Source organism: Purpureocillium takamizusanense, chromosome 4 (genome assembly GCF_022605165.1).
Source record: "Purpureocillium takamizusanense chromosome 4, complete sequence".
Taxonomy (NCBI): domain Eukaryota; kingdom Fungi; phylum Ascomycota; class Sordariomycetes; order Hypocreales; family Ophiocordycipitaceae; genus Purpureocillium; species Purpureocillium takamizusanense.
The window spans coordinates 804677-819282 of NC_063071.1; the positions used below are offsets into that span (position 1 = coordinate 804677).

General features: G+C 60.5%; 3 protein-coding genes across 3 annotated transcripts; 1 reads left to right on the plus strand and 2 right to left on the minus strand.

Moving 5' to 3' along the window:
- Window positions 1–2302: 2302 nt before the first annotated feature.
- On the minus strand, window positions 2303–5612 carry CWH41 (Mannosyl-oligosaccharide glucosidase). Its single transcript, XM_047986151.1, has 3 exons — window positions 5234–5612; window positions 3211–5174; window positions 2303–3128 (listed from the first exon to the last, which is right to left on the minus strand). Exons 1-3 carry the CDS (start codon window positions 5463–5465, stop codon window positions 2886–2888), a joined length of 2439 nt encoding a protein of 812 aa, XP_047842131.1. The 5' UTR covers window positions 5466–5612; the 3' UTR covers window positions 2303–2885.
- Window positions 5613–5833: 221 nt separating this feature from the next.
- On the plus strand, window positions 5834–7058 carry JDV02_004906 (uncharacterized protein). The gene has a single exon (XM_047986152.1). The coding sequence runs from the start codon at window positions 6017–6019 to the stop codon at window positions 6800–6802; it is 786 nt and encodes a 261-aa protein (XP_047842132.1). The 5' UTR covers window positions 5834–6016; the 3' UTR covers window positions 6803–7058.
- Window positions 6817–13235, minus strand: JDV02_004907 (uncharacterized protein). The gene is made up of 2 exons (XM_047986153.1): window positions 9043–13235; window positions 6817–8990 (listed from the first exon to the last, which is right to left on the minus strand). The coding sequence occupies exons 1-2, from the start codon at window positions 12563–12565 to the stop codon at window positions 7363–7365; spliced, it is 5151 nt and encodes a 1716-aa protein (XP_047842133.1). The 5' UTR covers window positions 12566–13235; the 3' UTR covers window positions 6817–7362.
- Window positions 13236–14606: the final 1371 nt, after the last annotated feature.

Consider the following 14606-nt stretch of genomic DNA (forward strand, 5'->3'; position numbering starts at 1 on the left):
AATGCCAGGCACCGGACTGACATGCATGGCCGAAAACCCACCAGGGGCAGCAGCAGCATCAGCAGCAGCGAGCACAGCCACGCCACGCGAGGCCGGCTCCACTGGAGAGCGGCGAGGCACGTCGGTAAAGTAGGTAGGCAAGGTAGGTCCCCATGAAGGTGAGTGAGCCCATGAATGAGATGCAGGGCATCCATTGGGATGGGATGTGTCCAGGCCCTGGGCGGTTGCGGGAGCGAGTTGCAGCAGTGGAGCAGGCCAAGGTACGGCCCGGGGGGGTTCTTCAGTGGGCCATGCGAGGTGCGTGCCCGCCCGCCCCCAGGGCACCTGCACTCACTCACTCCCGCACTCCCCAGCCCTTCCAGGCGGTGCGATTCGCCCCTAGCGGAATGCGAGTTAGGGCGCGCCATAGCGTCCGGCCACGGCCAAGGTACTGAGGTGAGGTGCACCTACCGAACAAACGCCTCCCCCGCCCCGTGGGAACTAATAAGGTAACGCAAGTCTCGGCACCCGCTCGACGATTCCCCTCCCCTCCCTCCCGTCCCGAAACCCCCAAAATAGACCTCCCATCCATGGGCCACTACGTACTAGGTGCGCTCCTCGCAAGCCGGTTGGTCGACGCCCACGGGAGGCGCAGCAACTCAAGAGCCGCCTCCTCGCGGAAAATCAGGTGAATGATAGTACCGACTTTGGCCTGGCTTCTCGTAACGAGGCGAAGGCCAGTGTCAGCTCCCCACCCACCACCACCACCACCTACTTCGTACCTGCGCTGCCCACCCCACGATCACCACCGCCATCACCATCATCATCATCATCAGCAGTAGCAAGCAGCGCCATCAGCCCTATTTCTCTGTCTCTCTCGTTCCCATCCGCCTGCCATTTTCTCAGCTGCTAGGCCCAAGGCGGTTACTGCCCGCCTACTTCGTACGCTATTCCGACCGCCACTACCCTTCGCCTCGCCTCGTTCTTTGCCTGTATTCCAATTGCTGCTGCTGCTTCTGCTCACTAGCCTAGGTGTATGTAAGGAAGAGGGAGCGGAAGCAGCAGCAGCAATTGGAATACAGGCAAAGATACTTACTACCAGCTCTACGTAGGACCTTTTTAGTCAACGGTCCCCCTCCCCCCAGCCTCATCGTGTCAGCGCCTCGATCGAGCGCCACATCCCCAGAGAGGCGCGCGCGCGCATCTCTGACAATTTCCAACAATAGATACGCACAACGCGCGCCACCGGATGATGTAGACCGTCGTACGACAGCCACGCAAAAAGGGTTCTTCTGTCTTTTTCGACTATTGACAGTTTTTTCCTCTTTTTCTTTTCGCACGGCACCCCGTCGCCGTAAATAATACCGAGAGATCCTGGGGGGGACGTCAGTCAGCCTGCCGGACTGCCCGCACGCGGGCCTTCCCCCCCGCCTCGGTGATTCCTGTACGACTTCCGAATCGGGCAATATCAAGGGCGAGGACAGATGGCCTCCTGTTGTGAGTCTACGCCGTATGTGTGTGTATGTGTAACTGTGTACGACGTATCCGTGCGCCTCATCGTTGTGCAGGACCTGTCCCCCCCATCCCCACCCCCCCCTTTTTCCTCCTGTTACCTCACCAGCACCAGCACCACCACACCCCCCCCAAACCCCTATTGCTCCCTCGTGCTTCCCACCTCCATGCACGTTGTTCTGCCGCGCCGCGCCCTTTGTCTCGCGGTCTTGTTTTTTCATCCCAACACAACTGCGGTCGGTGTTTCATGTTCCTGCCTTGGGTGGTAGTCGGTGTGGTGGTGGTGGTTGTCGTCTGATGTTGGTGGTGGTACAGTAGCAGTGGAAGTTATGATGGTGGTGGTGGTGGGCGTGCAAAGTACAGTACGTAGTACCTCGTCGTACATGGGCCATGCGATGCTACCAAAGTACACGATGCGATGTGATGTGATGCCATCTGATGCCATCTATGCCCATTGCCGCCCTCGTGTCATGATGGATGATGATGATGATGATGGTGGTGGTGATGACTGTGAGGATGATGAAGATACTGCCGCCGCCACGCCACGCCCACGCCCCATGCAGGTCGACGACGATGGCTCACTCACTCACTCACTCGCTCGCTCGCTCACCTCCGCCATCCATCCTTCTGTCCGTCCGTCCGGCCATATTAGGACCGAAGTCGAGCAGCAGCAGCCGCCGCCACAACGGCAGTAGAGTCCGACCGACGCCGCATCGGCATCCGGGGGAGGGACATCTAACTCACCGTGTTGTGTTGTCTTTGTGTTACGTACATGCAATCCAATATACGTTCGTATGCATGGATGCACGACGGCGACTATTTCATACCGTACCTGTACCCGTACCGCACCGTACCTAACCCTTTCTTCACGCCTCACTTTACAGTACCTTGCAGGCGGCGCCGCCGAATGCACCCTGATTTGCCGGCACACCGATTGGCGGCACTTTTCCCACCGGCAAGACACATTGCAAGAACATGACCGTGGACCAACATCTACTACTACAGTTCTCTGTCTCGCTGGCCCCTTCTCGTGTTGCTGCTGATGCCGCCGCCACCGCCGCTGTTGTTGCATCTCGTATGATGATGCTGCAGTGCGGTCGGTGCCTTTTTGGCCCGATTCCAGGTCGCACACGGATATATGTATGACAGGGCGGTAGTTAGGTAACACAGCCTGCTGGTCGCCGACCTTTGACTTGACTGCCCCGTCATCTGTGTGTCATGCCCCTCGCATCGCACGCACGCACGTGCCATCCAAGTTCGAATCATCATCTTACATTTTCCTCTCACTCTGGTCCACGCCCTCGTTCTCGGACACGGCGGCTGAGCCGCCCGCCCTGCCCTGCCCCGTGTGGTTACATGCCGCCGCCGCCGCCGCCGCTGCCGGTCCCCCGCCATCAGAGCTCGTCTCGTCCGTGGCCGCCGGCCAGGTCCTCCATGGACATTAGCTTCACCACCAGGCTCGTCCAGCCCGTAAAGTGCTTCGTTCGTTGGCCTGCCCCCGTCTCCGGGTTGTACTGCTCCCATGCGAACCCCGTCTCCGCCCAGCTTTTGTACACTGTCTCTACTAGGTTCCGCCGCAGCCTCGTGTATAGATCCCGCGCCTTGTCCTGGAACGGCCCCTTTTGCGTAGCAACGTTCTGCAGCAAAGAAACCAGAGTCAGTAGAAAATTTCTCACCGAGAAAAAGGGGGTCAGGAGAGCGGGGGCTGCTGCTGCCTACGTAGAGTTGCGTCACCGCCATGTAGTTCATCGGCATCCACACCGGGCTGCGCCAGTAGTTCTCGCCGGCCCCATACCCCTCGTCCTGTTGGCTCAGGCTGCGGATGCCGTGCGCGCTAAAGAGATGGCTCTCGTCACCCAGCAGCTCAAGCGTCTTGCCCAGCTTCGGATCATCCGGCTTGAGCAGCCCGACCAGGAACGGGAACAATGAAACGTATCCCTTGTGGCAGACCAGCTTGTGCTCCTCAAACTCGTCAATCGTCGCGTCGCAAAAGCATCCCTCCTTCTCTGACCAGTGCAGGTCCTGCAGGTTGCGCCGAATGGCCTCGAGGTTCCTTTCGAGCTCTGCCACTTCCTCGGCCATGCCGAGCGCGTCCGCAATGTTCAGGAGAGACTTGGTCATGAGCCCGACCCACGACATGAGGTCGACGTGCAGCTCGCCCGGATGCGGCGGCTGCGGTCGGGGATAGTCATCCAGGCCGCTCGTGAGGCAGTGCGTCTCCGTCCGGCCTCGCCACCGGTAGGCTTCCTTTGTCGAGAAAGCCTCCCTGTCGTACGACTTGATGTCGCCCTTTTGCGTCTTCCGGAACCAGTCGTACTGCCGTCGCAGGAGCGGGTACAGCTTTCGCAAATACTCCTCCCCAAGCTCCACGTTATCCAGATGCGCCCGGTAGAGCGTCTCGTCTTGCGAAAGCGTCTCCTTCTCCGCCCGTTGCGTGCCGTTGGCCTTGCGCAAGCGCTCCATGAACCCCTCAATGACCAGGAACAGCGTTGGCGGGTTGGCGTAGTGCGGGTACTGCACCTGAAACTCCTCGGGCACCTTGCTCCGCGCCTCGGCCCCCAAGATCTGCTCCCGGGGGATCCAGCCGTCATCGTCCATGGTCTTGTACCAGCTCTTGATAATCTCCAGCGTCAGGTCCATGTCCCAGTCCGCAATGGGCACCAGGTGGAAGCCCTCGTCCCACAGAAACCCGCGTGGGAAGAAGGGCCGCGAGGGGATGCTGGTGAAGAGCTCATACGGGCCCTCCATCTTCTGCGCCCGGCGCCCCCTGGCCTCTGCGGCGTCCACCCAAAAGTTCTCGTTGTCCTCGTCGTACTCGGGGGCGTAGGACCGATCAATGAGCTGCTCGCCGTAAAAGTAGCCCACGCCGCCCAGCAAGTTGGAGAACATGCTCTTGCCCAACGCCAGGTACTTGTCCGCCTTGAACGGAGCCTTCAAATCAAAGACCTTGCCGAATCTCTGCGAAAACGACTCCGAGGTCCTCTTGATCTCGTGGGTGAGCTCCTCCGACGTGAGTGCCTTGCCTGCCGAGCCCGACGAGAAAATGACGTCAAACTCAAACGGACCCTCAAACGTCTTCTGGATAATGTGCACGTTGCCTTGACCAGGGTCATGATCGACCCGGTATACCTGCCACGGCGGCGGAGCAGCTGCGTCGCCATACGTCTCCTGGACGTATTGAGCGGCCTTTTGGAGCTGTTGGAAGAGGATCGGCTTGGCCTGCCACAACAGGTTGTCCGCGTATTGCAGGCTCCCAACCACGGTTGTGTCACCGTGCCGTTTCGTCGACAGGTCGTGGTCGACCGACGGATGCTTGCCCTTGCCTTTGGTCACCAGAATCGAATAGTCGCCGAGGGACTTGGAGTTGCCCTTGAGGGCCACGTCTCCTTCGAAGCCAAACTCGGTGCCCGCGCCCTCCACTTGCAGGTCGCCCTCGCCGTCCTGCGCAAAGTAGTAGTACACCGTCGTCTTCTGGTCCTCTGGCGCGCCGTCCCGCAGCTCGCCCTTGATCCTGACGGCCCAGCTGCCGCCGTGGCTGCCGCCGGGCACCTTGACAAAGGACGTCGTCAGGTCAAGCTTATTGCCCTCGTCGTGAATCGTCTGCACGCCGCCGGTTCTCGCATCGTATTCGTCCCAGCCGTAGCCCCGCATCTCCTCGCCTTGCTCACATGTGAGCCGGAAGCCTGGGCGCGCATCTGTCAGCAACGCAAGCATCGCAACATCGCCAGGCAATGCTACCCACCGTCCTTGACGTCCTCGTAGCCATCCATGCGACTCCACATCAGCGTCGACCACAGCCCCTCGGGGAGTCTTGGCCGGACACCAAAGTATAGATTCGGCTTGTACGGCCCCCATAGCAGGCTCTGGTTGTTCAGGCGGCCAACCTCGCTGCTCAGCACGGCGTCGTCGCCCGCGGCTGCCACCCCGGCCGTCAGGGCCGCAGCCGCGGCGATCAATTGGCTGAGTCTGGCCATTGTGCAAAAGTTCTCGAGGCCTAGTCGATCATGAGGCAGAGCTTCTGAGTGGAAGACTGCAATTGAGCGAAAGTGTAACGGTAGAGGCCGGGCGGATGGCAAGGCCCGTTCGTCGTCGTCGGTGCTTCTGAATCTGGAATCAAGGAGTTTCGGGCCACGTTGGGAGTGTGGGGGGACGTCAGGGCAGGCGAGGCTGAGCGTCATCGGCCGCTGAACCGACCCCCCAAAGCTCGGGGCGTGCAGGTACCTACGGGCTAGCCCCTCACCAGCCACCCCACGCCCCTGCTGAGCCACAGCGGCCCCCACGCCGCGCGCCGGCGCCAACGTCACTGGAACTTTCTGCATGTTTCCTTCACCTCCTTCACCACCATCACCATCGGCCTGAACCCCAAAATCGCCTTGCACCCTTCCACACACGAGACTTTTTGCTGTGCGCCCACGACCGCGCCCTGCGCCGCGCACGCACAACCAACGGCAGACATCACTCACTCGCTCGGCCGCTCACCCACAGACAACAGACGCGCGCGCGCCGCATCCCGCCGGCATTCATCATGAGCGACTCTCGTCGCGGCCGGCGGCCCAACAGCCACCAAATGTGGGACGACACCGACCGCGACCGACAACAGCCCCGCGAGCGCGACCGTGACATGCGGGACCGCCGAGGGTACCGCTCAAGGTCGCGTGAGCGCTCCTCACCAGATAGACGACACAGAGATCGCGACGCTCCATCGGACAGGGGACGCGGCGGCGGCGGCGGCGGTGGCAGGGGCCGTGGCCGTGACCGGGAGCCGCGCGCCCGGTACGACGACAGGGACCGGCGCGATCGCGACCGCCGGGAAGACCGACGAGACGACTACCACGACAGGGATGGCTACAACGGCGGCGCCGCGCGACGGCGCTCCGCCTCCCCGCGAAGTGCCAGCCCCGCCAGCGGCCTGCCTACGCGCTCCCGCCCGCGAGACTCTCCCCACGGCGACGACAAACCCGACTCGCGGCGCCGCAGCCGGTCGCCCCGCGCTGCACGCCACACATCGGACCGATCCCCCCAGCGGCGGCGGCGCGGCGGCGGCGACAAGGGTGACGCCATGGACGTGGTGGAGCAGGGAAAGGACGACGACGGCGAGGCGGTCGAGGAGGAGGGGGAGGGGGAGGGGGAGCTCGACCCGGACGCCGCCGCCATGCAGGCCATGCTGGGCTTCGGCGGGTTCGGCACCACCAAGGGCAAGAAGATTGCGGGCAACGACGTCGGCGGCGTGCGCAAGGAGAAAAAGTCCGAGTACAGGCAGTACATGAACCGGCAGGGCGGGTTCAACCGGCCGCTCAGCCCGTCGCGATGACGGAAAAAAAAACGCCAGCGGCAGAGAGGAGCGGTCGGTCGGGGCGGCAGCAGCAGCAGCAGCAGCACGGCGCGTACCCGTTTGGCTTGGGATGGAACCTTTGGCACGTCGCGCCGCAGCAGTGCTTTTCGTGCATGGTTGGCGGTGGTGGTTGTTGGTTGCGTGGCGTTGGTCTGGAGCGGCGCAATGGGACATGCGACTTTTTCTTTCGTGCATCTTGTCGGTTATATCAACTTAATACATGATATTAAACGCCTGTCACGTTGCTTTGTACGTGCCCACGCATTATTGCCTCGTCGTACAAGAACAAAATGTCATTGGGATATGCATCAAATGGCAAGGGTAAAGCGGCATGTGCGACCAACACTCGGTCAGGTACGCGCAACTCCAAGACTTGGGAGAATTGAAGCGACTGTACTTTGTAAGATACATGCGACTCGCAACCTTCCCCGCTCGCCACTAAATCTTGCCCAACATATCCCTTGCGACCCTCGCCTCCGTCCGCGCCATGTAGATAATAAAACATTACGTACTGCAGACGGTATGCTGTCGCTCGCTGCCTATGCATTTAAGTCCGTGCTGATGCTAGCCCTCTCGTCCTTGTCCGTCGGCCGTTCCTCGGTGTCACCTTCGACGCCCTCCGTCTCTTCACTCGCCTTGGTATTGTCTTCCTCTGCAGGGGGGCCGTCGTCACCGCCCAGTGTGCTGTCGTCCCCTTGACTCGCCGCTGCCTTCTCTCTCCGCCTCCTGCGCAGCCGCCGCTCCTCCTCCGCCGTCTGTCTCCTCGCCTTGCGCAGGCTCTCCCTCTTGTCGAGGTCATCCCCGTCGGCCCCCTCGCCCCCACGCATACCTTGCAGAAGCGCCGCGGCCCTATCTGCCACGTCGGCCTCGCCGTCGTGAGGCGACGTGAGCGCAGGGCTGAGCGGGTTGCCTTCTTCGCTGATCGTCTCCTCCTTGTACAGCACAGCTTCCGCCTCGGGGATCTCGTTGAGGTCGGGTATTTTTTGGCCCGACGCGACGCGAACCTGGTGCCTGTCCTTGAGCCTTGCGCGGCGGCGACGGTCTCTCTGGTCCCGAGCCTGAGGCGCGGCGGCCCGGAGCTTCTCCAAGAGCGAGTCCATGGCACCGGTGCTTGTCGGCGAGGGAGCGCCATTGTCTGCGAGCGCTGAGACAGCCTTTTGCTGGGCATGTTTGCGCTTCATCGAGGCTTCGTTGCGTCTCCTCGTCTCTTCCAGCTGCACGTTCTTCTCTCGCGATTTCTTCCACTCGCTCAGGAACGTCGCCAGCTTGTGGAAGAAATCTCTCCTGGCGTTTTCGTCGGTCGGGTCTTCGCCGTAAAACACCATGATGTCCTTGTACGTCTTCATCATCTCGTCCAGATACAGCTCCATCTGCTCTGCCTTTCTGCGAGCATCCTTCATGCATCTCTGGACCACCTGGCTCACGCGGTCCTGCGGGTGGAACTTCTTCGGATCGCTCAGGTTGCCCGAATCCAGGGACATTTGCACGTTGCGGATATTGTCGACGTATTTCTTGGCGTCCGTGCTGAGCTGCTCGACGTTTACCTTTTGCGCAGCCAAAACACCACTTATGTCGCCCACAAAGCCCTCCCATTCGGGGTACTGGTTGCGCACAATGCGCTCCACAAGGTCCGCCAACGTCGACTCGTTCTTGTCATCCTTGACCATGCCCAGTCGTGCCAGCGAGCTGAGCTTGAAGCCGCGAGCCTGTTTATTGGCGTCGTTCATGTAGTTTCCGATGTCAAGAATAAGGCCTAGGACGTTCATGAGTGACACAGAGTCTCGAAGGCTCTCCGAGACTGTGACGACTTGGCGGATACGCTCGTTGAGCTCATCATAGTCCGACTCGAAGCTGCGCGTGAGCGCCAAAGCCCTCATTCTGCTCTTCCAGTAGTGATGAAGCTCAAATGCCGTGTAAAGGTAGATCTGGTCCTGGCGTGTCAGCTCTGACGGGTCCATTTCCCTTGTCTGACTGTTTGCGTCTGGCCCTGTCAAATCTCGGCTGTACGGGGCCATCTGCTTCGCGGTGTTGTCAGGGATGTTGCACAGATCATCCTTTTGCAAAAAGTCCATGACGACCTGGTTGTCCAAGACGTCCTTGTCGCAGTGTATGATCATCTGCACAATCTTCTCCACCGAGTGCTGCGAGAACTTGGCAAGGGCGATTTCTGCGACAGGTCAGCCTGGAATGCCTAGTCATTTGGACCGTCAATATCTTACCGTATGCCTTTCGCAAATCTGCAGAGATGATTTGTTTCTTGTCGCCCTTTTTAGAAGAGCCGCCGCCAAGTTGCTTGATCTCCTTGGCCATGAACAGCTTCTCGACTTCATCCAAAATTCCCTTGCGGGTGAGCTCGTTGTACTTTTCTTCCCTCTCCTCCGCCGTGGGAGCATGTGCAGCCCAGTGGCTGGATTCAGGGGTATCGACCTTATCCCAGTGCAGCGCCTTGAGCTTCTTCTTGGGCCTCACAACGGGCAGTCCGATACCGGGAGCGGCGGCAAACGCTGGCTTTTGCGGCAAGAAGCCGCCAGATAAGGGCCCTGGCAACGGCGGAGGTGGTGGAGGCATAGCTGCTGAGCCAGGCATCGGGGGTGGCGGGGGCGGCGGTGGAGGAGCTCCTGGCATCATGCCAGGCATAGGTGGTGGCGGCGGTGGCGGCGGAGGGGGAGGCGCACCAGGGACCTGGCCCGGCATGGGAGGTGGAGGAGGAGGAGGCGGCGGCGGCGGCGCTGCAGCGGCGGCCGGCTCGCTGACATCGATCTTCGGGGTGTCTCCATCCGAAGGCGTGAGAGGCGTGGAGGACTCGATGCTGGGGTGAGTCGGGCCAGTCGTGACGCCATCTCCATCCTCAGAGTCGCTTCCTTCGTACTTCTTGACCTTGGCACCGATCTCATCGACTAAACCGGCTTGTTGCCTGGGGTCAATGACGGGACGCTTCATCTCAACGATCCTGGGTCGTTCGTAGATGACTCCGTCGTCGCCCTCAGTCTCGTCGCCTTCTTCGATGGCATCGTCGTCGGCCCTGGGCGCGTTGACAGGTTTGCGTGAGATCTTCGTCTGTCGGCTTATACTGCCAAGCACGCTGTTGGTAAAGTCTCGTGGCGGAGTCCCACCGCCGACTGGTGTCATGGGTTCGTCGCCCTCCATCTCTTCGCGCAAGGCGCGCAACCGATCTGAAGGGCCGTTCGCCTCGCCCCAGACCCTGCCCTCCAACTTGTACTGCGTCTTCTGCCTTTCGAGCTGTCTCTGGAGGCGATCCATGAGCTGTTCGCGGTCCAGGATGCCTTGCATCTGCGAGGCATCCTTGGCAGCGTTTTCGGGTTTCTTGCTGCCCTTGAGAGCGTTGGAGGCCGCAATGTCTTGGGCGTCGCGGAGCATCAGATAGAGTTCGCGCGTCTCCAACTCGTTCCTCTGAGCTTCTTTTGCTCTCAAAGCCTGCAGGTTTTCTAACTCGGCTTTCAGGCCATCGGCTTGTCGCCGTTGCGCCTCGATGAAACGTGACTGCTCATCTAGCTGCTTCTGCATCTTGGCGACCAGACCATCCGCGCCAAGCTCTAGCCTTGCGCGCATCTCATCGCGCTCCGCCATGGCGGCATCTGCGATTTGGCGCGACTCCAAGGCTTCATCTTGTGCCTGCCTGGCCTCCGAGTCCGTATGCAGCTTGTCGAGGAGACTCTGTACGGTAAAGTTGAGGCTCTGCTTCAAGTCCAGGTTCGGTAGACGTCGGTCCATGGCCACGTAGCTGAGCATCGAATCGACGAGTTGAAACATTCGCAACCGCTCCTCACCATCGTTAGCGCGAATGAGCATGAGATGCTGCAGAGCCGAGATGAAGTAGTCCTGGGACTTGCTTCCTTGTATGCGCTGCTGAATGGCATCAACGATTTGGACGGGGTCTGTCAAGTCCTTCATCTCGCCCTCGACATTGTCCTTGATGCTGCTGTTTTCCCTCTCGAGCATGTCTTCGTAGTCGATCGCCTCGTTCGTTCGGTAGCGTTCGATCTGCTTGTCAAGCAGCTCATACTGGAACCCCTCCATTTTCGTCAAGATCCTCTTGATGCCACAAGCCGTGAACTGGGCCCGGATGTGCACTCTCAGCTGAAGGTCGCGCTCGGGGGAGTCCACGATCATGCTGATGAGCATCAACGTCGCAACCGCGTATTCCATGAGCAGGTTCTCCATGCCGATGCCACCCGTGCGAAGCTCTTCGCTGGCGCCGACGAGGCTGCCCATCTTGCCTCGGCCGTCGACCGTCACCTCAACTAGCCGCATCCAAGCATCAAATCTGCCATTCTCTCCTGATTGCGCCTTGACCTCGTCCAGCGCCTGGATGACCTTGAGATGTCCTTCGCCGTTCTCGCCCCAGGTACACAAGAAGGTCAGGATTTCACTGACAAGCTTCCTGGTGGTGATGCGTGAAGACGTGAGTGACGTGGCCAGGGCGAGTAAGACCTTGGACTGCATGAGCGCATCGTCGGCGCCGAATTTGTTGTTCATCAGCGCCTTGAGGCACTTGACGATGTCATATTCGCGATCGAGGTTCTTTTCGGCCTTGTTGCTGTCGGGCGCGGGGCCGACAGCTGTCTTGCGGTTGAGCTTCAGCAGCAGAGTCACCAGCGCAACCTGGCCCTGGCACTCGACAAATCGTTTTACCCAGCCTATCTGTTGCGTGCGGAGGTTGACTTCGAGGCTCCCCATGCCCTTCGAGTCCAGCCTGTCCTCCATGACTTTCCGCACGTACCATTCCGGCGCGCCCTCTTCGTCGGAGTAGGTGGTGACGTCGGGCGTCGTGTACTGATTCGTCCGAGCGGTCTGTCTGCGCTTCTGCTCTCCCTGCCACTCTGTCAAGCGATCTTGGTGCAGCAGTGTCCACTTCTTCTGTGGAGGGTAAGCCATCATCTGCCGTCTGGCCTGTTCCGGGAGGTTGTGCCATCCTCGCTTCTGCATCAGCTGCATGAACATCTGTTCGACGACATTGTCGTCGTCGGGCTTGGGAAAGTAGAAGCCGTCGTGCCCGCCGCCCCCAGAGAGCTTGGTCAGGCGATGCGAATCTCGATGCGAGGCCTGAGAGCCGTAGGAGCTCTGAGACGATGTGGTAGGAAGAGCTGCTTGCGATGAGCGCGCCATTCCTCCTACTTCACGATAGGCCGGATTACCTGAGTATAAGCTGAGGTTGTCCCCCGAGACCCGGCCGTTCGGAGCCATGTAAGAGTCGTAGCGAGAACCGTTGACGGTGCTGGCAACGCTGCCACGAGGAGGGCCCCATTGCTGGAACTGTGCCTGACGGCCGGTCGAGGCCATAGTCACGTTCATACCGCTAGTGTGGGGTCGCGCCGTAGAGGCATGGGATCCGGGGTGGAGGCTCGACGGATCAAAGGTTGGGTACTGGTGGAAGTCCGAGCCGACTTTGTTTAGATGATGCGGCAAGGGATCGCGGCGCACAGGCACTTGATCGGATTTCGGGAGGTATTCGACGGGGATCGGAGACCGCGGGCCGGCCGGGACACTCTCGTAGGGTATCGAGGTTACCACGCCCGCCGTCATGTTGATTCCCAAGTCTGGGGACGCGGGCGCATCGATGGAGACTGTGGAGGAGTCTCGTTTGTGGCGCGAGACGCGCGAGCTCATGGTGCTGGCGATATCGAGGTGGTCGGTTTCGGTCGTCCGCCGGTCCTTGTTCTTGCTCCGGGAGAATATGGAGCGGCCGCCCGAGGACTGCCTCGACTTGTCTGCGGACGACATGGCCGGCGCTTCCTGCTCAGAAAGTTACGTGAAAGACGAAGAGACGACACAGTTGGTGGCCGAGGGCCGCTCTCATGATGGACACGGGCCTGCAGTGAGAGTCCGGTTGCGCCCGGCGAGATCCGAGCCGGCGGGCGTCCGGCTCTCCAGCAACGAGCCCGATCGTGTACGGCGGTAACGTGGCCAGATGCGGCTGCGTGCGGTGTCGGGAGTTCGCGATAGCGTGCGACGCTGTTCGAGATCGTCAAGGTCGAAGAATCGACGTCGAAACGGCCGTCCAGGCCGGAAGACCGAGGCCCAAATGCGCGGTGAAACACCGCACGAAACTCTCCACGCGGGTGAGATCGGTTTGCGCGTTGTCGGTGGAGAGGCGAGCCAGCTCAACGCAGTTGACGACCCGTCGACACAGCCGCCGTCCACAGACGGGAATTTGGGGCACGATGGTTCGAATGGGGTCCCCAGACGGCGACAAGCTGCTTCGGATCCTGCGGCGAAGGGTTCTTTGAGTGTCGATGCAAACAACTGGGATGAGTCGTAGATTTGTTTGGCAGACGCTGCACACAGGGCCCCTGACGAGAAAGACGACAAGGGGGGCACTGGTCGCCGTGGGCGCTGGCGGAGAGAGATGACGATTCAGGAGAAGTCCGGCGGCCCATCTTTTGCGTTGAGGTGCGGTGCGGGTGCAGAGCGGCAGGCACATGGATGGATTGGATGCCAGTCGGGGGCCCGCAGGGGTGGAGCTGGAGCCCGCGCGCGAGGCGGCCAACCACTGGGGTGGGCCGTGCAGCACTCTGACACGACCTATGGACGGGACCCTCCAAGCCCGGGGGGGTGTGCTTGCGGCACTAAGTCGCCTGTTCCCATCGGTTCCAGTTAGCGAGCGCAGTACCTACAAAGGTCTCCCGTCGTTATGGTCCCAGAATAGCCCCGTGAGCGCGCAGGTGGCTTCGGCGCTGTGACAGAAGGGCAGCAGCCACTGAATGACTTCGGCCGTCGCAAGCGGCAAGCAGCCCAGGCATCCATTCCTAGTGTCAAAGATGGATAATAAGAATTGGCAGTTGGATGGGGCGAGCGTTGTTGCAACGACGTACGACGTGCGAGGCGCCCCCATTGTGCTTTGCTCATCGCATGACCATTGCAAACAAGGGAACCATCGTTACTAGAGGTACGTGCAGCACTCACTCTTACAGGTACGTTAGTACATACTAACCGGCTTGAACCGGTGCCGAGCGAGACACACAGACAGACGCCCTGCCCTCCATCCCACTTGACACTCACTCGATGCTGGCGATCAAACCCCCGCCGGCACCGGCAGCACGCGCCATCATCACGGACGTACATGTGCTTTGCAGGCGTGCCGTGCCTTCCTTAGCCCGGGGTTCCCAAAGTTCCAGTTGGGCTGTCGCAGGTGCTGCGCGACATCGTTGCGACCATCAAGTACCTAAACCTAACAAACAGCCGCCACCACCTCCGTTTCTTGTACTTATGTTCCTCGACCAGGGCCACGCACGACCCAAACTCTATCACGCAGAGCCCCATCATCGCGGCTGAAGCGTAAACCGCCTCCATTCCATAGTTACGGGCACCTACGAACGAGCATGGCATCATTCCTCCCGTCGAACTCTTTTTTTTTTCTGTGTTGGTTTCCTCTTTCCTCCATGTACCCAAGTTAAAGTAACATGACCCGTATTGCCCTTGTCCCGCGAGATTGCTTCCTGGCCCGGAACCAAGGATTGAGAAAGGAGACAAGTCCGACAAGGGAGCCTCCAGAGGGGTCAAATCGGGTCCTCCTCGGGGCCAGAACGGTTCTAGGCCCGGCAGAACCCCTGAAACGCTGCTTTTCTTGGCTAGCCTCTCGCTGTCACCGGAGCTTGAGCGGCGCGCGATGTGGCGGTGCTGGTGCTGCTGTTGCTGCATCCGCCCCCATTGTGACCCTGAAAACGGGGCAGAATAGTATGGCAGCCTCGCCAGCAAGGCAAGCCACACCACCACCGCCGTCCGCTGGAGCCAAAGCTCAGGTGGGTTGTGGTCCTCCACTCGT